This window comes from Eleutherodactylus coqui, chromosome 10, assembly GCF_035609145.1.
Source record: "Eleutherodactylus coqui strain aEleCoq1 chromosome 10, aEleCoq1.hap1, whole genome shotgun sequence".
NCBI classification, from domain to species: Eukaryota; Metazoa; Chordata; class Amphibia; order Anura; family Eleutherodactylidae; genus Eleutherodactylus; species Eleutherodactylus coqui.
The window spans coordinates 55,377,458-55,403,715 of NC_089846.1; the positions used below are offsets into that span (position 1 = coordinate 55,377,458).

Consider the following 26,258-nt stretch of genomic DNA (forward strand, 5'->3'; position numbering starts at 1 on the left):
ATCTTCTTCAACCTCGATATATAATTAGATCTAAAGGATAGATACTAGAATTTATGGTGCACTCTGCACTTTGAGCAAAAGATCAATCAGACTACTTTAAAATTGGCTAAAAGACAGCCTTATCAAATTGGCTGACCTTTACCTATGCTGCTGCTGATCTTGCATGCAACATAGCTGTTAACCCTTTAAGCCATTGAATGGTGCATCAAGTACCTACGCTGCTGCTGATTTTGCATGCAACATAGCTATTAGCCCTTTGAGCCAATAAATGGTGCATTAAGCACCTAGAATAAGAAAAACAACTTATTACATCTGAATTGGCCTAAGACAGCTTTATGAAATAGGCTGATCTCCATCTATGTTGCTATAGGTCTCATATGCAACATAGTGGATTAGGGCAGTTTGATATTTATCACAGACGTCTCTTCTTTTAGGAAATAAATCTGCCTAGATAGGCGTCTGCAGTGCTCTCAGTGACTGAAAATAATAAGTCATAATCCGAATCAAAAAAATTTTTTTTGGATTAACTATAAGCAACTTATACAACTGCTACATGCAGCACCTTCCGCCATTGATAGGTGACTGTTATTAGCATTTTATCAGTTAATGCTAGTGCTTATAGTCTGCAAGTGTACCATATTAAGAAGAACTAAATGCCGGTGTAACTTCTATAGAGGAGGAAAAAGTCTCTCCTCTCCTCTAATTCTAGTGGTCTATCTGTTGGATAACATACAGTGTCGAAGGGATCCCACATTGTATGCAAACTTATTTTGTATCAGAGGTTGCTTAATTACATTTATTCTATCTATCACGCAACACAAAACTGTGTACAACAACATAAGTAGTTAGCCCGATAGAGGCTCTGCTCCTGATGAACCACTAAAACTGTGGGGAAACGCGTTGAGCCCGAATTGAGCCCGAAGTTGAGCGGAACTAATGGACTCATATATATCTCCCAGACTATAATTAAATATCTGTGGACAATCCTATGAGTCTATTACTACCTTTTGTAGGTTTTATCATAATTGGTCAATCTTGATCATACTACGAAGTGTCCCTGTCATCTACTACCATCAGGACCTTCCTACCCCTAAAAAAATCATCAGTTGTTGTGTGGAAGGGATACTGTGACATCCCTTTGTGTTTATGTTATGTGAGTCCGTATAGCCCATATATGTTTTTTAAAACAAGGATCTTAATAAAAATATTATTTTAGTCTATAACTGTGCTGCAGAGGTATTGTTTCAACTTCCCATTATGAAATAGTAATGCATGTCGTACATTGTACGTTAGTGTTACAATGCCATAGTTTCTGTTTGTCATCTTTCTGTACTGTTTGAAAATAGTCATTTCTTAAAAATGCAGTTAAAAATCATAAATACATCTTTGCATAAGGGTCAACAACAATTTAAAAAAATAATTTAATATTGATTAATTTTGTAATACTAAAACAATATAAATACGCTATACAAAAAGGAGGAACTTGTATCATTTGATTTCCACAATATTTGGTCCATTCACATACTACAAATGTTCATCTTCGATTGTACAGCCATTGTTATCATGTGATTTATTCTCTTCAGAGCTGGTATTTTGCTCCATGTCTGACTTGTCTTCGGACTCATTTATCTGCTGTGGAATATCTTCTGTGGATCCAGAGAAGCTCCCATTAACATAACCATTCTTCCGTTTCTGCTGCACTTGGTCTAATATTTGTAAAACCTGAAAAATATAAGAATTTCTGTTAAAAAATGTTTTTCGATTTTCCTATAAACTGACACGTCTTTCACACGTGACTTCTTAGAAGTATTCATACCTGCATGACATTGGAACTCTAAACCATGTACCCTTTTAAATACGTTACACAGTGGACTTGACTGATATGTCTGGAGTATATTAACAGAATTTATTATATGATAATATGTTGATGGATCTCTCAAACAGATGTCTTGGACGAGCGTTATGGCCCGGAACTGATTTAAATGGAAAGATGACAAGTTCTGGTGGATCGGGGCTTTGGGGAATGTATTGTTCATTTATTACAAAACTGAGCACTCTTAAATTACATTTTTTTTCATTTATAAAACAGCACCAATCTTCTCTGGGTCTGTTATTAAGGCTTAGCCCCATTCCTGAGAATAAGGCTGAACTGCAATACCATACCTAGCCCATGGACAAGAGTAGCGCTGTTTCTAAAAATAATTAATATTTTTTCTATTCTCATTTAACCCCTTGAGTGGCGGGTTTTCTACCACCCTGTCGTGCCCACCAGGGCAGGTTTTTTAACCCCTTCATGACATGGCCTATTTTGGGCTTAAGGACTAGAGATGAGCGAACGTATTCGTCCGAGCTTGATATTCGTGCGAATATTAGGGTGTTCGGGATGCTCGTTATTCGTAACGAACACCATGCGGTATTCGGGTTACTTTCACTTCCTTCCCTGAGACGTTAGCGCGCTTTTCTGGCCAATTGAAAGACAGGGAAGGCATTACAACTTCCCCCTGTGACGTTCAAGCCCTATACCACCCCCCTGCTGTGAGTGGCTGGGAAGATCAGATGTCACCCGAATATAAAAGTCGGCCCCTCCCGCGGCTCGCCTCAGATGCCTTGTGAGTTAGATGAGGGACAGTGCTGCTGGTACCGGAGCTGCTGTAGGGAGAGAAATAGCAGTTAGTGTAGGCTTCAAGAACCCCAAAGGTCCTTATTAGGGCCAGTAATACCTGTGTGTTGGCTGCTGTTAGCAGTAACTTTTTTTTTTTCTCAAAATCGCCTCTGCAGAGCGTTGCACCCGGCATTAGGGACAGAAGTGTTGGATAGGCAGGGAGAGTGTTAGGAGTGAGTGTAGCCTTCAAGAACCTCAACGGTCCTTTCTAGGGCCATATTTAACCGTGTGCAGTACTGTGCTGGCTGCTGTTAGCAGTGCTGCATATTTTTTTTTTTCTCAAAATCGCCTCTGCAGAGCATTGCACCCTCCATTGATACTACAGGGAAAGAATTGTGTAGGCAGGGCCACAACACAGTTATTATTCATTGAATATACGCAGTGGGTCCTTTTGGTGTAAAAAAAGGGAAAAGAAATCTATTTGTCCTGCCTCTGTCCGTCCTAAGGGCGGTGGACACGTGTGAGCTGCGTGTACAACGTTAAAAAATCAGACGCACCCAGCTACGGTTTACTGCTGGCTTCGCCATTTGCTTTCCTTAATTGGGAAAAAAATACCTGCTCTGCCAGAGTTAATAACTCTGCTACCCTCAAGTTCTGTGACACATTAGCAGGGCCACAGCACAGTTATTAAACTTCTCATGTTCATTGAATATACGCAGTGGGTCCTTTTGGTGTAAAAAAAGGGAAAAGAAATCTATTTGTCCTGCCTCTGTCCGTCCTAAGGGCTGTGGACACGTGTGAGCTGCGTGTACAACGTTAAAAAATCAGACGCACCCAGCTACGGTTTACTGCTGGCTTCGCCATTTGCTTTCCTTAATTGGGAAAAAAATACCTGCTCTGCCAGAGTTAATAACTCTGCTACCCTCAAGTTCTGTGACACATTAGCAGGGCCACAGCACAGTTATTAAACTTAGATTATTCATTCACTAGTGGCAGTGGGGCGTTTCGTTTTCAAAAAAGGGAAAAAATTATATTTGGCCTGCAGTCTTGCGCCAATTTATTTCCTGCCTGTGAAATCAAATCACTGGTAATACAGCATGCTGAGGGGTAGGGGTAGGCCTAGAGGACGTGGACGCGGCCGAGGACGCGGAGGGCCAAGTCAGGGTGTGGGCACAGGCCGAACTCCTGTTCTAGGTGTATCGCAGCCGTCTGCTGCGCGATTAGTAGACAGGCACGTTTCTGGCGTCCCGACAGTCATCGCACAATTTATGGGTCCACGCGGGAGACGATTATTAGAAAATGAGCAGTGTGAGCAGGTCCTGTCGTGGATGGCAGAAAGTGCTTCGAGCAACCTATCGTCCAGCCACAGTTCTGCGCCGTCCACTGCTGCAAATCCGAATCCTCTGTCTGCTGCTCCTCCTTCCTCCCAGCCTCCTCACTCCACTACAATGACACATGCTCAGGAGCGGGAACACTCCCAGGAACTGTTCTCGGGCCCCTGCTCAGATTGGGCAGCAGTGGTTCCTCTCCCACCAGAGGAGTTTATCGTCACTGATGCCCAACCATTCGAAAGTTCCCGGGGTCCGGGGGAGGAGGCTGGGGACTTCCGCCAACTGTCTCAAGAACTTTCTGTGGGTGAGGAGGACGATGACGATGAGACACAGTTGTCTTGCAGTGAGGTAGTAGTAAGGGCAGTAAGTCCGAGGGAGCAGCGCACAAAGGATTCGGAGTAAGAGCAGCAGGACGATGAGGTGACTGACCCCACCTGGTGTGCAACGCCTACACAGGACAGGTCTTCAGAGGGGGAGGCACGGGCAGCAGCAGGGCAGGTTGCAAGAGGCAGTGCGGTGGCCAGGGGTAGAGGCAGGGCCAGACCGAATAATCCACCAACTGTTTCCCAAAGCGCCCCCTCGCGCCATGCCACCCTGCAGAGGCCGAGGTGCTCTAAGGTGTGGCAGTTTTTCACAGAGACGCCTGACGACCGACGAACAGTGGTGTGCAACCTTTGTCGCGCAAAGCTCAGCCGGGGAGCCAACACCAACAGCCTCACCACCACCAGCATGCGCAGACATATGATGGCCAAGCACCCCACAAGGTGGGACGAAGGCCGTTCACCGCCTCCGGTTTGCACCCCTGCCTCTCCCCCTGTGCCCCAACCTGCCACTGAGATCCAACCCCCCTCTCAGGACACGGGCACTACCGCCTCATGGCCTGCACCCACACCCTCACCTCCGCTGTCCTCGGCCCCATCCACCAGTGTAGTTCAGCGCACCGTCCAGCCGTCACTTGCGCAACTGTTGGAGCGCAAGCGCAAGTACGCCGCCACGCACCCGCACGCTCAAACGTTAACCGTCCGCATAGCAAAATTCATCAGCCTTGAGATGCTGCCGTATAGGGTTGTGGAAACGGAATCCTTCAAAAGTATCATGGAGGCGGCGGCCCCGCGCTACTCAGTTCCCAGTCGCCACTACTTTTCCCGATGTGCCGTCCCAGCCCTGCACGACCACGTCTCCCGCAACATTGTACGCGCCCTCACCAATGCGGTTAGTGGCAAGGTCCACTTAACTACGGACACGTGGACAAGCACAGGCGGGCAGGGCCACTACATCTCCCTGACGGCACATTGGGTGAATTTAGTGGAGGCTGGGACAGAGTCAGAGCCTGGGACCGCTCACGTCCTACCCACCCCCAGAATTGCGGGCCACAGCTCGGTGGTGGTATCTGCGGAGGTGTATGCTTCCTCCACTAAAGCACCCTCCTCCTCCTCCTCCGCAACCTCTGTCTCGCAATCAAGATGTGTTAGCAGCAGCATGTCGCCAGCAGTCGGTGTCGCGCGGTGTGGCAGCACAGCGGTGGGCAAGCATCAGCAGGCCGTGCTGAAACTACTCAGCTTAGGAGATAAGAGGCACACGGCCCACGAACTGCTGCAGGGTCTGACACAGCAGACCGACCGCTGGCTTGCGCCGCTGAGCCTCCAACCGGGCATGGTCGTGTGTGACAACGGCCGTAACCTGGTGGCGGCTCTGCAGCTCGGCAGCCTCACGCACGTGCCATGCCTGGCCCACGTCTTTAATTTGGTGGTTCAGCGCTTTCTGAAAAGCTACCCACGCTTGTCAGACCTGCTCGTAAAGGCGCGCCGGCTCTGCGCACATTTCCGCAAGTCCCACACGGACGCTGCCACCCTGCGCACCCTGCAACATCGCTTTAAGCTGCCAGTGCACCGACTGCTGTGCGACGTGCCCACACGGTGGAACTCTACGCTCCACATGTTGGGCAGGCTCTATGAACAGCGTAGAGCTATAGTCGAATACCAACTCCAACATGGGCGGCGCAGTGGGAGTCAGCCTCCTCAATTCTTTTCAGAAGAGTGGGCCTGGTTGGCAGACATCTGCCATGTCCTTGGTAATTTTGAGGAGTCTACCCAGGTGGTGAGCGGCGATGCTGCAATCATTAGCGTCACCATTCCTCTGCTATGCATCTTGAGAAATTCCCTGCAAAGCATAAAGGCAGCTGCTTTGCGCTCGGAAACGGGGGCGGGGGAAGACAGTATGCCGCTGGATAGTCAGGGCACCCTCCTGTCTATTTCTCAGCGCGTACAGGAGGAGGAGGAGGAGCATGAGGAGGATGAGGAGGAGGGGGAAGAGACAGCTTGGCCCGCTGCTGACGGTACACCGGCTGATTGCCTGTCATCCTTTCAGCGTGTATGGCCTGAGGAGGAGGAGGAGGAGGAGGAGGATCCTGCAAGTGATCTTCCTAGTGAAGACAGCCATGTGTCGCGTACAGGTACCCTGGCACACATGGCTGACTTCATGTTAGGATGCCTTTCTCGTGACCCTCGCATTGCACGCATTCTGGCCACAACGGATTACTGGGTGTACACACTGCTCGACCCACGCTATAAGGAGAACCTGCCCACTCTCATTCCCGAAGAGGAAAGGGGTTCGAGAGTGTTGCTATACCACAGGACCCTTGCGGACAAGCTGATGGTAAAATTCCCAGCCGACAGCGCTAGTGGCAGAAGGCGCAGTACCGAGGGCAAGGTAGCAGGGGAGGTGCGGAGATCGAGCAGCATGTACATCCCAGGCAGTGCAACAGTCTTTAAGGGCCTGGACAGCTTTATGGCTCCCCACCAAGACTGTGTCACCGCTCCCCAGTCAAGGCTGAGTCGGCGGGAGCACTGTAAAAGGATGGTGAGGGAGTACGTAGCCGATCGCACGACCGTCCTCCGTGACGCCTCTGCCACCTACAACTACTGGGTGTCGAAGCTGGACACGTGGCCTGAACTAGCGCTGCATGCCCTGGAGGTGCTTGCTTGTCCTGCGGCTAGCGTCTTGTCGGAAAGGGTGTTTAGTGCGGCTGGGGGAATCATCACAGATAAGCGTACCCGCTTGTCAACCGACAGTGCCGACAGGCTAACACTCATCAAGATGAACAAAGCCTGGATTTCCCCAGACTTCTCTTCTCCACCAGCGGACAGCAAGGATACGTAAGCAATACGTAGGCTGCACCCGCGGATGGAAGCTACGTTCTCTCTCACCATCCAAAACGGGGACATTTCTGCTTCATCAATCTGTGTCTAATATTCCTCCTCCTCCTCCTGCTCCTCCTCCTGAAACCTCACGTAATCACGCTGAACGGGCAATTTTTCTTAGGGCCACAAGGCTCACTCAAATAATTTTTCTGAACAATTTTTAAAAGTTTCAATGCGCTTAAAAGCGTTGGAACTTTAACTTGAACCAATTTTTCGTTAAACTGGGCTGCCTCCAGGCCTAGTTACCACTTAAGCCACATTAACCAAAGCGATTAATGGGTTTCACCTGCCCTCTTGGCTGGCCATGGCCAATTTTTTGGATGTACATTAGTACTGTTGATACAGCAATTTTTGTGGGCCCTCGCCTACAGTGTAATCAAATTAATTTTTAGCCCACCTGCATTACAGCTGACGTTACCTCAGCTGTGTTGGGCAATGCAATGGGATATTTTTATGTACCGCCGGTGGGTTCCAGGGAGCCACCCATGCTGTAGGTGCACACGGAGTGTAACCTACATGTGTCCACTTGTAAAGAACCCCAGTCTGACTGGGGCATGCAGTGTAGGCCGAAGCCCACCTGCATTAAGCACGACATTACTACCTCAGCTGTGTTGGGCAATGCAATGGGATATTTTTATGTACCGCCGGTGGCTTCCTGGCACCCACCCATGCTGTGGGTCCACAGAGAATTATAAATGCATCTGAAAGCACATCTAAAGAACCCCAGTCAGACTGGGGCATGCAGTGTGGACCGAAGCCCACCTGCATTAAGCACGACATTACTACCTCAGCTGTGTTGGGCAATGCAATGGGATATTTTTATGTACTGCCGGTGGCTTCCTGGCACCTACCCGTGCTGTGGGTCCACAGGGAGTTGTAAATGCATCTGTTTCCACTTGTAAAGAACCCCAGTCTGACTGGGGCATGCAGTGTGGGCCGAAGCCCACCTGCATTAAGCACGACATTACTACCTCAGCTGTGTTGGGCAATGCAATGGGATATTTTTATGTACCGCCGGTGGGTTCCAGGGAGCCACCCATGCTGTCGGTCCACAGGGACTTCACAATAGGGGGTTGTACCTGCCTGTGTCTATGAATTAAAAAGCCCAGTCTGACTGGGGCATGCAGACACCTGGACAGAATGAATAGTGTGTGGCACATAGGTTCCCCATTGCTATGCCCACGTGTGCAGCTCCTGATGGCGGTGGCACAGGATTATATTTCTCATTGCTTCTGTACAGCATTGTGGGCTATCGCCCCGCCCCTTTTAAAGAGGGTCGCTGCCTAGCCGTGCCAACCCTCTGCAGTGTGTGCCTGCGGTTCCTCCTCATGGCAGACGCACTTATAAATAGACATGAGTGTGGCGTGGCATGAGGGCAGCTGAAGGCTGCGCAGGGACAACTTGGTGTGCGCTGTGGACACTGGGTCGTGCGGGGGGGTTGGTCAGCATGTAACCCAGGAGAAGTGGCAGCGGAGTGTCATGCAGGCAGTGATTGTGCTTTGTTGGAGGTAGTGTGGTGCTTAGCTAAGGTATGCATTGCTAATGAGGGCTTTTCAGAAGTAAAAGTTGTTGGGAGGGGGGGGGGCCCACTCTTGACAGTATTGTGGCTTAATAGTGGGACCTGGGAACTTGAGATGCAGCCTAACATGTAGCCCCTCGCCTGCCCTACCGTTGCTGTGTCGTTCCCATCACTTTCTTGAATTGCCCAGATTTTCACACATGAAAACCTTAGCGAGCATCGGCGAAATACAAAAATGCTCCGGTCGCCCATTGACTTCAATGGGGTTCGTTATTCGAAACGAACCCTCGAACATCGCGGGAAGTTCGTTTCGAATAACGAACACCCGAGCATTTTGGTGTTCGCTCATCTTTATTAAGGACGCAACAAGTTTTGGCAGATTTTCTTCTCCATTTATCAAAAGTCATAACTTTTTTATTTTTCCGTCGACGCGGCCGTATGAGGGCTTGTTTTTTGCATGGCGAACTGTAGTTTTTATCGGTGCCACTTTTGGGTACATAGACTATATTGTAAAACTTTTTTTTTTTTTTTTTATGATAGCAGGGAGAGAAAACGCATCAATTCTGCCTTAGATTTTTTTTATTTTTTTTACAGCGTTAATCATGCAGCATAAATGAGACATTCCATTTTTTCTGCGGACCAGTACGGTTACAACGATACCAAAATTCTTACATTTTTTTTTGGTTTTCCCACTTTTCTGCAATAAAAACCCTTTTTTTGGAAATCTTTTTTCTATTCTAAATTGCTGCATTCAAAGTCCTATAACTTTTTTATTTTTCGATGTATGGAGCTCTATGAGGGCTTATTTTTTGCGAGAAGAGCTGTAGTTTTTACTGATACCATTTTGGGGTACATACGGCTTTTTTGATCACTTTTATTGCATTTTTAGTGAGGCAAAATGCTAAAAATTAGCATTTTGCCTCAGTTTTTTAGCGTTTTTTTTAGCGTTTTTTTGCATACACAGTCAAAAGCATGTGCAACTTATTGTACGCGTCGTTATGGACGCGACAATACCAAATATGTGGGGTTTCATTTTTTTTTTACCTTTTTTTATGCTAATCTGAAAAAAAGCATAAAAAGGGGTTTTTTTTACCTTTTTTTTAACATTTTTCTTTTTTTTACATTTTTCTTTTCTTTTTTTTACATAATTTGTGTCCCTCTGAGGGACTTGCAGCACTGTGCCTATGATCGCTGTCATAAGGCATGGCAGAGCTACTGCTCTGCCATGCCTTATCGCTTATACAGCGATCATAGGCATGGGCAATACAGGACGCCAGTGTCTGGCGTCCTGTTGCCATGATGACAGGCCGGGCTCTCGCGATGACATCGCGAGTTCCGGCCGGAGACACAGAGGGAGTCCGCTCCCTCTGTGAACTCTTTCCCTGCCGCGATCTACTTAGATCGCGGCAGGGAAGGGGTTAACAGCGGGGGGGCATATCTCCGATGTCCCCCCGCTGTTGCAGCGGGACGCCGGCTGTGACTGACAGCCGGCTCCCGCTGCGGCATAGCGCGCGATCATATGTGATCCCGCAATATCTCCAGGACGTAAGTTTACGTCCTGTTGCGGGAAGTACCAGGCTGCCAGGACGTAAACTTACGCCCTGCAGCGGGAAGGGGTTAAAATGGTCTAATCATTGAATTTCAACTAATTTTGCAGTTGCATCTCAAGAGCCATAACTTTTTCATTTTTCCATTGACATGGCCATATGAGGGCTTGTTTTTTGCGGGACAAGTTGTGATTTTTTAAACAGGGGGGAGGAAAAAAGAAATGGGGAAAAAAGAAAAAAAGGGGCCATCTCATTAAGGGGTTAAATAATGCATTAACTTCCTTCTCTGGGTCATTACGACGCATGGATACCACATGTGTGATTGTATTTTTGATTTTTTTTTACAAAGTAAAGGGAGACAAGTGTTTTTATTATTTTTTTTATAATTTTTTTTTTTTTTGTCCCTTTAGGGGACTTCCACGGGGACCCATCAGGACCCCTGATCACATTCCAGGGGTCCGATGGTGACAGCCCTTTACATGCTGCAGTGACAGCCCTTTACATGCTGCAGTCACATAGACTGCAGCATGTAAGGGATTAACACAGCAGAGACCAGAGGTTTTCTCTGATCTCTGCTGTAAGAGCTAGTACCTAGCTGTCCTCTCACAGCCAAGCACCAAGCTCTCCCTGCCACAGAGACCATCGGCTGGCTTCTGACAAGCCGATGGTCTCTATGGCAACCTGTAAACAAAGCAGGAGATTGCCGACATATCGGCAATATCTTCTGCTGGTTTTTCAAAGCCCTTGCTTTGTTCTCTGTGGGTCTGTGCAGGCAGAGCACACTGTCACAGCTTGTGGCATTGTGCTCTGCAGCTCCCATAGTGATACATACCCCGGAAATCTTCCGGGCTATGTTGCTATGAGCAGTGAAGCTTGTCCCGGAAATTTTCCGGGCGTGCCACTCAAGGGGTTAATGTCTTTTTTTGTTTTTAAATATAGATTTTTTGAAATTACCGTATATATTCGAGTATAAGCCAAGATATTCAGCACATTTTTTCATACTGAAAAAGCCCCCCTTGGCTTATACTCGAGTGAGGTAAAAAAACAAACCAAAAAAAAAAAGCCTCTCCTCCCAGCTGGCATCTGTGTCCCCGGCGCGATGGTCTCACCGGCGGTGCGGCAAGCTGCTTGAGAATTCTCCACGCTGTCATCTCCCTGCTCGGCTTTGAATTCCTCCGCTATTAGCGCTGTGTAAGTAAGTGCTGTGATTGTATCGACGGCCAGCCAATCACAGCCGACACTAGATCATTCACAGCCATTCAATGACATCACTGAATGGCTGTGATTGGTTTATCGAGCATTGGCTGTGATTGGCGCTCGATCCACTCACAGCACTTACTTACACAGTGCTGATGGCGGGGAATTCAAAGACGAGTAGGGAGATTACAGTGTGGAGAATTCTCGATCAGGCGCTGCACCCCGGGGACACAAATGCCGTCTGGGAGGTGAGTTTTGCGGGGTTTTTTTTTACCTAGTATATACTCCAGTATAGCTAGGCTTACACTCGAGTCAATAAGTTTTACCAGTTTTTTGTGGTAAAACTTATTGACTCGGCTTATACTCGGGTTGGCTAATACTTGAGTATACACAGTACATTTATAAAGCATATATACAAAGCAAGATAATCATCTTTGCTTTCATCGGTGTTGAGGATTCCAGTTTCCTGCTCTATTCGGGGAGCAGGAAAAGGGACATCCGTGGCCAAACAATTCCGGCTCTGGACAGAATGGAATAGCCCCAGACAGACTCCATTCATTATAATGGGGTCTGCCCACTTTCCGCCCAGCTCCCCAGCTTTTGGATGGAAGAAAAAGCGCAGCATGCAAATCAATGATGGAACCTGCGTCCAGAGGTTCTGACGCAGATGTAAAACTGGTCTTAGAAACACTAAAACAAAGGGTGACCCTTAAATTATTTAGGTACCTCTACATGGGCTGATATTTGGCCACATTTCCCCGACAGAAAAACCCACAGACTATCAATCCAGTGCTTTTAAACAGAAGCAATAGTTGTTCAGGGAATGGAGGGGTAGCGGGCCAGAGATCTCTACCGGTCGCTTGCCTCCATTTACTACACCAGGCAGTTGTTAAGGTGAGCTAAAAACTAAGTGACTGTGAAAAGTGAGTAATTTCTCGCTCAGTGTCCTGTCGGTGGCTGTGTGTACACAAGATGCCAATTGTCAAAATTTGCTGTTTCCAGCGACTATTCAGGCCAGCATCGCCCATTTAAAAGTATCAAGAATGCTCAAAGAGATCTCCAGCAGCACAACCAATAAACCAAAAATCTTGGGGAAGTATGTAGAGTGGGTGCAGTGTAAATCCTGACTCCAAAAGGGATTCCAAATACTTATACAGGATAAAGAGGTTCTGCAAGCAGCATACGGGAATCTAATAGTTTAAAAGTTACATCCTTGGATGCTTCTTTATTATGTCCATTAAAATGCAGCGACGTTTCAGACCACCACGGCCAAAACGTTGCATTTAATGACATAATAAAAGGGCATCTACGGATGCAATCATTTTTAATATGAAGATTCCCGTGTGCTGCTTACGAAACACCTCTATGCTATCACTAAAAGTACCAAGAAGATAGGAAAAGCTTGTATAGGGAGTAGACAGTGTCTGGAGAGTAATAAGACACCTCAATGGCACAGAATTTTGTTATTCCAAACAATACAAAATTAAGACAGTTTAAAATGAGATGCAATAACCTCTTCAGATGGGCAACTGGCATTGATACAGCAATGCCTGTAATTGAACTTTGTGTGTGTACTGCCAGTGGAAATATACCGCATATGATATACAAATGGAAAGAAATTGTCAAAAATTTTTGTTGTGTTTGCTGCACACTGCGCTATTTGATCCATTGAAAAACAGAACTATAAAAAAACTGAATTAAATGGAATGCATTCCTTTTACTTGAAAACCCATTGAAATCAATAGAGGCAAAAACCACAAAAATGCTTATTTCTGTTTGAATTCCTCTTTCTTCACCAAAAATAGAACAACCAGATGGAATTTAAACAGAAATAGCAAATACAGGTATGAACGAGCCCTAACTGTGCAAAACGAATAATGAATGAATGAAAATATCAAAATTGCTGCATTACCTGTGACTTGGGAATGATGCCAACTCTAAAGAATGCGATATTACCAGTTTCGATTTTTGTGCAGTCCACCACAGTAGAAGCAATATTTTCGGGGGACGCCCCGTCACACAGAACGCCATTAACCTGAAATTATCATTTATTTTACATACTGTTTGTTTTACCTGTAAATTGAACCTAGCTACATACACATGCATCTATATTTACTTTATCTCCGAGTTTTGCATAGACTTGATTGTGATGGGTAGTGTCTGCTTCTCCAGAAGGATTGGCTGATGTAACTGCAATAGGGCCAACCTACAAAATAAATAAAGTTTAGTCTTATTGTTTCTACAGTAAATATTATTCATAAAAATGGTACATGTATATATTTCATTTTTTTTAAGCTGTGTGAAAAGAATGCAATATTTATATACACTTAGAGATAAGAGGATTGAACTTTTCACATACCATATCAATTAAGTGAGTAGTCACTGAACAGTCTGGTATCCGTACAGCAATACTGTGAGGAGTTCCAATGTACTTTGCAGAGTCTCGCGCACCTAACACATCCAACCATGGTCCTAAGAATGGAAGATATACACTACCATTAATATATGTATATATCCATTCATTTTATATAGATCTTAAAGAGTTAATTATTTCTAATAGCTAATGTATAAGTACTCACCTCTTGGAATGACAAGACTGATGGATGAGGGCCAAGCTGCTTCCATAAAGTCCCATAGCAAAGGACTAAGCAAATGTTTAGCGGGTTTTAATTGTTCCAGGCTTGAAATCCACAGAGACATTGGGCGATCTTGAGCTTGAAGTTTTGTCCTGCAAAAAGGCAAAGCAATTCTTGTAAGATTATTATTACATGTGGTATACAATATACTGAAATTTCTTTCTTCTATGCCATACTGATATACTGCTAAAAATCCTTTAAAAACTCTAATGTCTCTTATTTGGATTGTCCCTTGTTTGTTCAATGTATCCTTTGAGTTTGCATTGGTTGATAATGGATTGATATAACAATTTCTCCTTTTTCTTTCAATGTATTTCTGTAATATTTTTAAAGGGACACTCTGGGCAAAACTGTGACACTGTAATACAGGGGTGCCTTGGGTTAAGAGTTTAATTCATTCCTTGACGAAGCTCTTAACCCAAAACACTCGTAAGTCAAATTAATATTCCCCATTGAAATAAATGGAAAGCCATTAATCCGTTCCAGATCGTGAAGCTTTCCCACTGATTTCAATGTGGATGTCGTTGCCCTATTGAAAGAAATAAGACGCCAGCACCCCTGCAGTGATTTTCGGGGAAGGGCTTTAAATATAAGCCCTTCCCTGAAAATCATCCCTAGCTGTAGTAAAAAAAATATTTATACTCACCTGTCTGCCGGGGCTCAGACGGTCTAGCCGCCACTTGTTTTCCCTGCTCTGCTCTGAAGCTTTTCAGCAGGCGGGGATTAAAAATGCAGGGAGAACAAGCGGCGGCTAGACATGCCTGAGCCCCAGCAGCAGCGGACAGGTGAGTATATATATTTTACTACAGCTAGGAATGCTGCCGTCAGCAGCAGCGGCGGCCCCGTTGGGGGCAAGGCTTGTAACCCAAGTTTTTGCTCTTAAATCAGAGCAAAAATTCAGAGAGCACCTGCTCTCAAGTCAGTAAGCTGAGGCACTCTTAACCCAAGGTATTACTGTATATCTAATACAAGGCCTGAGGTGTAAGTACATGACAGAGTTTTTTCTTTGGTGTCCTTTGAATCTGTGTGGTATAAATAAAATGTTTGGTACCATGTTAGCCAGTAGAGCAAAATGTGATTGTTCTCATTGCCAGGAAATGTGATTGAATGTGATGATACCTTTTTAATGACTAACAAAAAGATTTGATGTTATAGTGAGCTTTCAAACCTACTCAGAGATCTTCCTAAGGCTTAATCGAATAGATCCAAAGAAGCACACAATTAAAGAAAGAAAGACCGAATTACCTGTTGCTGAGCATTTTTATAGCTATGGACACAACATAGGACATACAGTATAAAAGTTACTATATTGCAAGGCAACTTCAAATCTCAACATCATAGAAGAATTTAGAAATACAAGTTTATGACCATCTTTGACAACACAGGAATTAACATTGCAAGTGGCTTCATGCATCACTGGAGAATATGAGAAATCTATAGCAGAGATAACACACAGGCCTGGTGACCCCCTAACATTAATTTAGGGACCATAAAACTTTCACATCCCTTATCGGTGGACTAAATAAGTATTTACTCCTCCACTCATCCTGTTCTGGTATTGTATAAAGTGCAAATTAATCACACCATGTTGGTGCCTTGTCATATATATATATTATATATATATAATCTTCAGATCTATTCCATTAAGCCTGAGGAAAAACCCTAAGTAGCTTTGAAAGCTCCCTATAACATCATGCCTTTTTGTTAGCCATTAAAAGGTATTGTATCTAAAGTATTTTGTGAACTATAAGGATGATGCTCTCCATTGTATTTGAACATACTTGTATGCCCTCTCTACTGCTTCCGGCTGATTGCAAGCTGCCACTAGGATGTACACCGTGTCCGTAGGTACGCCACATATCCCTCCATTTTTCATAATTTCTGCAAAAGCAAGAACATTAAAATGAAAATTATGTAAAGCTTTTAAATAGACATATCTTTGATTCATTCTATTTTTGCTAATTGTTACAGTCCAGGCCATATACAAAGGAAACATTTAAAAAATTCCTCAAATTATTTTGCAAATGAGCTGATTTTGTATTCTGATCTTACCTGCAATTTTTTGTACTGAGCTGGTCTTTGTAGAAATGAGATGAGGACAATTTGATCTGTCATTTGAAAAACCACTAATTTTGATAAAGGGGCTGCCAACTGGTAACTGGGGAGCCTCAAAAGTGGCATTATGAATGGTTGAAAGAAATAAATAGAAGCCAACAAGGCCAAATATAATGGTAACAGCGATATCATAGCCCCGAGGCAGTGCACCCACTGCATCAAGAAGAAAGCTGATTAAAATAAGTTGAAAGGTGAGAGTATACACAAACCAGGCTTTAGTTAAGAAGAGTGTGCTGAGAATAATAAAAGTATTAAAGAGAATGAAGCATATAATTCCTACAGCCGTGTTGAAACCCCTGTTTGTGATGTAGATACCACTATAACGGCAAATCCCCCATATCACCCACATTACTCCATACAGAATGAAAGCGTTGCTTTCCAGCGTCTTGCCGCGGGAGAAAGCTACTGACCCACATATAATATTGTAAAGCCCTCCAGCAACTACAACCCATGGCAAGACCACTGTAACCAAAGGTTCGTCAGGGTTCCCTGGCATTGTCATGGCAAAGGCAGCCAAAATGCTGCATGCATGAGCAAGGATTTCTGCATCGCCATACTTGGAATAACCTAGATAGGGTTCATTTAGATCTTTTTCCTGATGGAGCTTGAAAAGGTTATTGTTAGCGAACAGTTTCCTAATGGTGCCCTCACCTGTTGGGATTTTTGCAGATAACGTTGCATTGTATAGAGTAATTAGCACTAAAATGGCTGAAACAATGTAAATTGCAATACTAACTCCCTGCGGCCCACCATGAAAAAATCCCTGATATTTACAAGCTAATGCAATGCAGTAGGCAACATAGAACAATAAGTATATTGATTGTATAAGACTTTGAATACTGGTAAAGAGAAGGAGGACACAAAATAGTATAGCGAAAACCACGAAGAACGGGATGGGGTAATTTAATTGGCTAGTGTTCAAAAACTGATACATTAGAGAGTAGCCTTCTGCATATGTCAGGATGGAGAAAAATGCAAAATGTGTGGCTTCCAGCATATGGTAATTACGATATGAGAGGATACAGATAACTGTCTGGTAGACAGCAGCCATCCAAAGCCATGCCACTTGGCCAACAAATAGACTACTTGTTATTCCTAGGAGTCTGCAGCCAAACACACTAGAGGCCACCATGTTAAGGATGAAACAAGTAGCTTCCAATGCTACCTTACTGGAACCTCCTTGCTCATTGCTGTTGTTAATTATATCTATTCCTGGTAACTTCACTTTCTCCTTGCTAACATGATAGATAGCCCGACCACCAATAAAGTATATCCCAAGTAACACGACTATAAGATAATTACATGCAACTGCTGAGTTACCTACTCCGCTACCATAGAATGTAACGGTTTCATGAATGGTGGAAAGAGAAAGGGCGACAGAAATCAAAGCAAGGACAATTTTCTTTTGAAGGATCCCCACTATACCAATAATAAACAGCCCCAGGAGAAATGCTACTAAGCCGGGAACTATCGCATTCCCCATTTCAGAGACTCTGATCACATTGTTTCCTCTCAGGATCAAGTTGACTCCGTATCCGCACCATAGCGCTGAGACTGTCCAGAACAACGTGACCCAAAGTGCAACAGCTCTTCGAACTTTCCGGATGCCTATTATTCAAATGACAATGATCAGTGTCAGATTGGGGTACCTAGGGCTCACCCATAAAATTCCTTCTGGGGGTCCACTGTACAGCTACATACACATATTGCCTGATTCCTATTCACAAATTCTTTAGCACTAGAGTTGAGCGAACATGCTTGTCCGAGCTTGGTGCTCATTCGAGTATTAGCATACTCGATGGTGCTCGTTACTCGAGCGAGTACTACGCCGAGTTCGACCCCTCCCCGTTTTGACCCCTCACCACATTACCACTTCCTGCTGTGACGTGCAAGAGAGAGAGAGAAGAAAAAAAAATTAAAAATCGGCACCCGGCGGGTCAAATACAAAAATGCTCGGGTCTCCCATTGACTTCAATGGGGTTCGTTACTCGAATAAAGCTCTCGAATATTACGAAAAGCTCAACTCAAATAACGAGCACCCGAGCATTTTGGTACTCGCTCCTCTCTATTTAGCACTGTAGTCACCGTATACTTTAATAGAAAGATGGCTGCATTTATGTGCTGCCCTGTTTGCGGTGAAGTATATGGAGAATGCAGTAGGCAAGAAGTGGTAGACCCCCATTTACCCAATATGTGGAGATCCTGTGGCACAGCTTGTGCAGGGGGTTTAAGGCTGGGAGCCCAACCTGCTCATGGCCCACCAGGGGATTCACCTGTTCCCCTGTAGGCCAGCCCGAGCCTGACAATGGTGATACAGAATGAAGATTAGATAAAAATTCAATATGTTCTACTAGTTACACTTTAAAGGAATATTCATCCCTAAGAATAATGATGTTGATGTCCTCACTGCACCTTTAATACCGGAGCAGCCTGATGAGACATTGTGTATGATTGGCAGCGCTGTCACATGTTTCCATACAGCGTATAAACAGGCTGTCAAGGTACACGAGACCTGCTGGGGGCACATGGCACAGGAACAGTGGGGAATTTAAATGGTTATTTTCTTACATTTTGATATTTTTGTACATGGAGGTACATTGGGATATAATGGGTATTGGTAGGGGTTCATTTTAAGGCTGATGCCAAGGAAGGAATCTATTATTTTTTTATTCAAATGACTTCTTTACAGAATATCTTCCTCATTTAGAATATTTGTGATATTTATTGTTATATAATATGTGTATTGTTAAAAAAGATGACCTTTTAACTAACTTTCAAAATACGTCAAGCAGACATATTCTTCCTCATAGCTTTCTATAACTGCTATTCATTTAATTGCAGTGTTGCATATTTGCAAACAATGAATCATATATCGTGGGACTTGTTAAGCCTCGGTCTTAGAAATTCCCCTCTTTATGCAAATTAGCTTGAAGCTCTGCTTTTTTTATAGTCTGATTTCCTGGACACTTCCCAGAAACTTGGGATATGTGCAACGTATGGTAATGGCACATGCACAGTTAGGATGGCTGAGCCCAGGATCTGCACACCGCATGGATAGTCACAGAAGCCTGCCAATATCTTTTTGCTAAAGAAACATTTTTATATGCTTTTACCATTTATTAAGTTTTTGCCATTATTGATTTACAGTCCTATACCTCTGCTGTGTCCATGAATCCTTAAGGCCGGTGGCACACGGGTGCAAGCACATATACTGGCGCATTTGCGCTGCATAGTTGCATGATGGGAGTCTTTGCGTGTGCCTGTGTGTGTTTTACTGGGCATTCTCCCATTGACTTTACTGGGCAATTAAGTTAAATTACGTTCGTGCTTCATATTTTTTTTACGCAAACAATATGTGCACGCGAAATACGGTCATGTAAACGAACCCATTGAAATCATTGGGTTCTAATTTTGCATGTGCAATACATTATGCTAATGCGTTTGAGTGAATAGACCCTAAAGGCGTTGTATGAGATTAGAAAAACATGGCTGCGTTCATCCAAAAATAGCAACAACCTGTCCACAGGTTGTATCTGGAATTGCTGCTCAGCTCCATTGAAGTGACCAGGGCCGAACTGCAGTACCACACACAACCTGTAGACAGGAGTGGTGCTGTTTGTGGAATAATTTATACAATGCATGTGTAAATGCACTATATGCTCTGCAATTTTGTGAATAAAAGAACATATCTGGAACTCATTAGGCTAAATAGCCTTTTAAATTGGGGTGTGGTAGTGTCCTGTGTTCAAAAAACCCTGCCCTGCGTGTGCAAAAAAGTCAGACTTTTAATTTGTGTACTGTATAGTTATCCCAAGCTTAACCCTTATCCATAGGGGACTCCCACTGCTCACAAGACTGAGGATCCCATGTCCCCACCATATGAGCAGACCGGTAGTTGAGCATGCACACGGCCTGTATATTCATTTTTCTTGGCCAGCTGAAAATGGGCAAATGCTGTACTCTACTTGTCTTTAGATGTCCCATATAAATGTATTAGCATCAAGTATGCTCCGCCACCAATCCATTCATTGGAGGGGACAAAGGACCTTGTTCTCATAATCAGTGTGAATCCCAGTAGTTGAAACCTCAACACTCAGACACTTATCCACTATTCTGTGGATGGAAGATAAATTATAATCTTGGGATAATCTCTTTAAACCTACTAATAACACAAAGTAAAATCCCTACAAATGTAAATCACATATACCAATGCCTCTGAACTTGGGGTTTTAAAATTTTATCCATTGAATGTATCAATTCAGTAATCACATTTAAGAACTCAATATTTTCCATTCTACCTAAATGGCTGCTTATAGACAACATACTGCAGTATGAAGTGTGAAATACCCAATAACTATTGAACTCCAGGTAAACAGTTAAACTAATGTCAATAGATCCATACCTACATATCCTAAAACAGTTGCCAATAAAAGGAGAAGAACGCCAAGGGCAGTTGGGGGTATACGAGAAGCAGATGCAGCAGTGCTGTAATACTCTACTGATAGAAGAAGACTCCCTAAAACAGAAGGATGAAGTATTACTTAAGTATGTGAACAGTAGATATTAAACTTTCCTTAATGGGGATATATGCTGGAAAGGTTGGTTAAAAATCCCATACCTGCACTAATAGCCAGGACTCCAATAGTGAGATAGAGCGACTCTCTGTTCTTGTATTCAGTCATATTACTGCAGTTCTTTACTCAGACTCATCAACAACCTGATCTGTCAAGCTCTTTATATACTGCATCATGTCATTCTTCCCACCCACAAACAAAGCAGTCAAAGTCACATATGTGCTTTATTTCCTGGTCTGCTCAAGACAATTGTTCTTCCTATTACCCGAGGTTACAAGGAAAAATACAAGTTTAACTAGCTCTATCACTTTGCTTGTGTCAGTTCTGGGTACAGTCAAGCAGTGAAAGTGGTACTGCTATTACAATAGATAATTAACCGTGACAATTAAAATTCCCCTATGTCACCTTTATTATTTCCTTCAGACACTTTTAGACTTTTCAAAAGAGTTTAGAAAAGGAGAGATGGTTTTGGGAAGTTGTAAAATGCAACAGACTTATTAAGAGTGTGCTTGTTTATAGGAAAAAAACAAAGGTGGTGTATAAAAAGTGAAAAGGGTTTCACATACTAGCCCCTCCCCCTTACTTGGCTTGAGAGGGATCACTATAATCACTAACCGCTCTAGCCCTACCCCCTCTCAAGCCCCCCCTCTCTGGGAAACCCACTAGCCCTGCTCCCTGTCTCTCCAAATATGGGGAGATATGTCAGAGATTCCCTATAGCTCCACCCCCCTCTCTCTCCTCTCTCGGGGGAAATTCCTAGCCTGCTTCGCGATTGCCTATTGATTTCAATTGGCCCCATTGAAAACAATGAGCAATATCGCACATTCTTCTTTGCAGTGCGAGGTTAGAGTGAAAACATCACTAATGAGAATGAAATCATTAAAAAACATTGGTTTCATTATCATGCGTTTTCACTGACTCTTGAATCGCAGGGAAATCGTATTGCCAATGGGTAAGAGACCTTACTGTCAGTAATTTCAGTATTGCAACTATACCCCTTTCTCTGATGCACACTGACTTTTGAGCAAGTTTTCTAAAACACACCAGGTCCTATTTACCTCTCATTTGCTGTTGTTTGCACCCTGCTTCATATCTGCAAGTTCTGATTTTCAGGTGGTCTTCTCCATTTTTCTGTTGCCCTGCTATCTGTATTCCATTTTCAGGGAGCAGGTGTGTAGGAAGCTTAGCATTCTGACAGTAGTTTATGTCCTGACTTCATTACCCTTACTTCCCATCCTGCATTGCACTGTCTCTGGTCCAATCAACAAGGAGAAAGTATCTAAATGCCCACCTCTTTGTTTTCCCAGAACAATCAGGGATTTAAAGACATTCTGGCCAAATGGTTAGTAAATAGAGATGAGCGAACGTGTTCTTCCGAGCTTGATATTCGTGCGAATATTAGGGTGTTCGGTATGTTCGTTATCCGTAACGAACACCATGCGGTGTCCGGGTTACTTAAACTTTCTTCCCTGAGACGTTAGCGCTTTTTTTTGGCCAATATAAAGACAGGGAAGGCATTACAACTTCCCCCTGCAACGTTTAAGCCCTATACCACCCCCCTGCTGTGAGTGGCTGGGGAGATAAGGTGTCCGCCTGATATGAAAGTCTGCCCCTCCCGCGGTTCGCTATGGATGCATTCTATATGCGCTCAATGGGGCCAGCGGCAGCAGCGCTGACCCCATTGAGAACATATAGAAGACAAATCCTTCTTCTCTGGCACAGCTGTAACAGCTGTAGCAGAGAAGAACGATGTTTGCCCATTGAATTCAATGGAGCGGCAATACAGCATGTTCCACTGAATGCAATGGGCTGCCGGCGATCGCAGGATGAATGGTCGGAAAGGGGTTAAATATATAACCCCTTTCCTGCAATTCATCCAGAAATGTGTTACACTAAAAATATATACCGGCGTATAAGGCGACGGGGCGTATAAGACGACCCCCCAACTGTCACCTTATACGCCGGTAATACAGTGGAGCAAAGAATAAAAATCATTACTTACGTTTTTAGATGATCTGCGGCGCTCCTGCAGGCTGTCACTCCCTCCTGGTCCACGGCAGAGTATTGCTTTCTCCACGAAAGACTTTAAATCCCTGCCTCCAGAAGCACACGTGCCTTCAGCCAATCACAGCCAATGACAATGATGTCATTGAATGGCTGTGATTGGCTGTGTTTCTGGAGGCGGGGATTTCAAGGCTTGAAATCCCCGCCTCCAGAAACACAGCCAATCACAGCCATTCAATGACATCATTGTCATTGGCTGTGATTGGCTGAACGCAAGTGTCTTTCTGGAGGCAGGGATTTAAAGCCTTTCATAGAGAAAGCTTGTCTGCCGTGGATTAGGAGGGAGTGACAGCCTGCAGGAGCGCCGCAGATCATCTAAAAACGTAAGTAATGCTTTTTATTCTTTGCTCCACTGTATTGCCGGCGTATAAGGTGACAGTTGGGGGGTCGTCTTATACGCCCGGTCGCCTTATACGCCGGTATATATTTTTAGTGTAACACATTTCTGGATGAATTGCAGGAAAGGGGTTATATATTTAACCCCTTTCCGACCATTCATCCTGCGATCGCGGGCAGCCCATTGCATTCAGTGGAACATGCTGTATTGCCGCTCCATTGAATTCAATGGGCAAACATCGTTCTTCTCTGCTACAGCTGTTACAGCTGTGCCAGAGGAGGACGATCTTTATGCTGACAGTGGGGGGGGGGGCACTCTTGCCGCTATTGTGGCTTAATAGTGGGACCTGTGAACTTGAGATGCAGCCCACCATGTAGCCCCTCGCCTGCCCTATCCGTCACTGTGTCATTCCCATCACTTTCTTGAATTGCCCAGATTTTCACACATGAAAACCTTAGCGAGCATCGGCGAAATACAAAAATGCTCTGGTCGCCCATTGACTTCAATGGGGTTCGTTGTTCGAAACGAACCCTCGAGCATCTCGGGAAGTTCGTTCCGAATAACGAACACCCGAACATTTTGGTGTTCGCTCATCTCTATTAGTAAACCCACTATAAAGTGTGTGTAATGTGTGCACACAGACAGACAAACACAGACAAGCTGTAACAGTAGGAGAGACAGAGACTGTGGAGATCATTATAGCAGATGTATTACATGAACTATGTAGTAAGTTTATATCTTCAGGTAACATAATGTCCAGGAATAAAAGGAAATCAATATAGCTGAAGAGGAAAGTACTGAGTATAAGGGCTGACACCCACTGGCGATATTTTCTTTCTTGTGCTGCGAGAGCACGGGAAAACTCTCACCTTGCAGTGCAAGAAAGACGCCGAAATAGAACCGGCATATCGCCAGTCTTTTCAATGGGGCCAGAGGCAGCAGCGCTAGCCTCATTGAAAAGATAGGGAGAATGCCGCGGACTTCTGCCACAGCTGTCACAGCTGTGACAGCTGTGGCAGGAGTTTCCTTCATCCCCGCGGGGACCGCGGGGACGAAGGAATCCTCTGCCACAGCTGTCACAGCTGTGGCAGAAATGCAGAATGATATCCCTTTGCTTTCAATGAGATTGGCACTGCTGCCGACCCCATTGAAAGCAGTGCTTTCTGGCAAACCCCGCAGTATGATTATCGTGGAAGGGCTTGAAATATAAGCCCTTCCTCGATAATCATCAATAAGTGTTAAAAACATTTTTTTTTTAATTACTCACATCTCCGGCGCTCAGACGCGTCCTCTGCCTGGCTCCACTGCACTACTGTCCAGCACTTTCAGCAGGCGGGGATTTAAAAATCCCCAACTCCTGAAAGGGCTGTGCTAATTGGCTGAGGGCTCAGCCAATAGCAGCTAGTGCTTAGCTATTGGCTGAGCGCTCAGCCAATTACAGATAGTGTTTAGCTATTCATTCATGAATAGCACTATCTTAGCTATTCATGAATGAATAGCTAAACACTATCTGTGATTGGCTGAGTGCTCAGCCTATAGCTAAGCACTAGCCGCTATTGGCTGAGCCCTCAGCTAATCAGCACAGCCCTTTCAGGAGGTGGGGATTTCTAAATGCCAGGAAGCCAGCCGGAGGACGCGCCTGAGTGGCGGACAGCTGAGTAATTTCTTTAATTTTTTTACCAATTATTGATGATTATCAGGGAAGGGCTTATATTTCAAGCCCTTCCTCGATAATCATACTGTGGGCTTGCCAGAAAGCACTGCTTTCAATGGGATCGGCAGCAGTGCCGATCCCATTGAAAGCAATGGGATATCATTCTGCACTTCTGCTACAGCTGTCACAGCTGTGGCAGAAGTCCGCAGCTTTCTCCCTATCTTTTCAATGGGGCTAGCGCTGCTGCCGCTGGTCCCATTGAAAAGACTGACGATGTTCCAGCGATCTGCCAGCGTTTTTCTCGCACTGTGCTGCGAGACTTTTCACTTACTCTCACAGCGCAGTGGAGAAAAAAACACCAGTGGGTGTCCACCTTAAGACAGAAAACATTAAAGATTGAAGTTCAGAAACAGAATTCCAGGCTTACAAGGATCTCAGTAGAAAATGTAAAAATCTAATCAAATTAGCCACAGAAAAACTAATTCCCAATGACATTAAAATAAATCTCCAAGAGTTTTATAAATATATATAACCCATAATGAAAAACTCTGCTAATATCATCTCTCCAAGGCTCCATTCATACGGGGCAGTTCGTTTGCAATGAATACCACACCGAAAAGTGCATTTTTAAAACCGTGTGCGTTTTTTTGCCACATTTTACTAGAACTCTGGCAAAAACACACAAAGTTTTACCAATACACTTTTTGTTGCCGTTTTAATTTCAACCCAACTGCCCTATGTTAATGTAGCCTTAAAGATAACCATGGAAATATAATTGTAGAGAACAAAGGGAGGAATCACTGTAATCGGGAAGATTGCTGGGATTAGCTGGGTCTAGCTGCTCAGAGGACATCTCCAGACCAGAGATTGGAGCTGCAGGAAGATCATTTGCATATTCCCTGTGCATTCTGGGAAGAACAAAGAATCACTGTAAGCAGTAAGATTGCTGGGATTAGCCGGGTGTAGCTGCTCGGAGGATACTGCCAGACTGTGCAAAAGTTGTACACTTAGTAGTATCTTATAGGTTATATATCTTTACTACAATTCTTGATTTTTAGAAGTTTGGAAGTGGACATCAACTGACAAATTGAAAAGGAGAGGAGCCACATGGTGAGCTGCAACGTACTCTATATTTTCTCAGACCTACCACAGGAAAAGCCAAACTTCACATGCCAGAAATGCAAGCTTGTGTCTCTATTGGAGGAAAAGGGGCATAGTCTTCAGGAGAGGATAGCTACATTGAAACATATTAGGGAGGTGAGATTTTCCTTGACAGAGTAGAAGAAAGTCTTCAAAATGTTGAAGAAAAAGAAATGTCCAACGTATCTGCAGAAGCAGAGGAATGGAAGCATGTGACCCAAAGAAGCAGGAGGATCAGGAGTCAGCCAGCACCCATACTGCTCAGGAACCGGTATGAGGTTCTCACTCAGGGGGGCCTAGTACTGGTTCCTGAGCGGAGGTGAAAGAGGTACAGCAAGAAAT

At 44.5% G+C, this 26,258-nt stretch overlaps 1 protein-coding gene across 1 annotated transcript; it reads right to left on the minus strand.

Annotated features, from left to right (window-relative positions):
* Positions 1 to 1,391: 1,391 nt before the first annotated feature.
* Positions 1,392 to 20,863, minus strand: LOC136580441 (uncharacterized). Its single transcript, XM_066581018.1, has 9 exons — positions 20,766 to 20,863; positions 20,550 to 20,663; positions 16,085 to 17,755; positions 15,814 to 15,913; positions 13,976 to 14,124; positions 13,756 to 13,868; positions 13,513 to 13,602; positions 13,309 to 13,431; positions 1,392 to 1,722 (listed from the first exon to the last, which is right to left on the minus strand). The coding sequence occupies exons 1-9, from the start codon at positions 20,827 to 20,829 to the stop codon at positions 1,525 to 1,527; spliced, it is 2,622 nt and encodes an 873-aa protein (XP_066437115.1). The 5' UTR covers positions 20,830 to 20,863; the 3' UTR covers positions 1,392 to 1,524.
* Between the last annotated feature and the right edge of the window lie 5,395 nt (positions 20,864 to 26,258).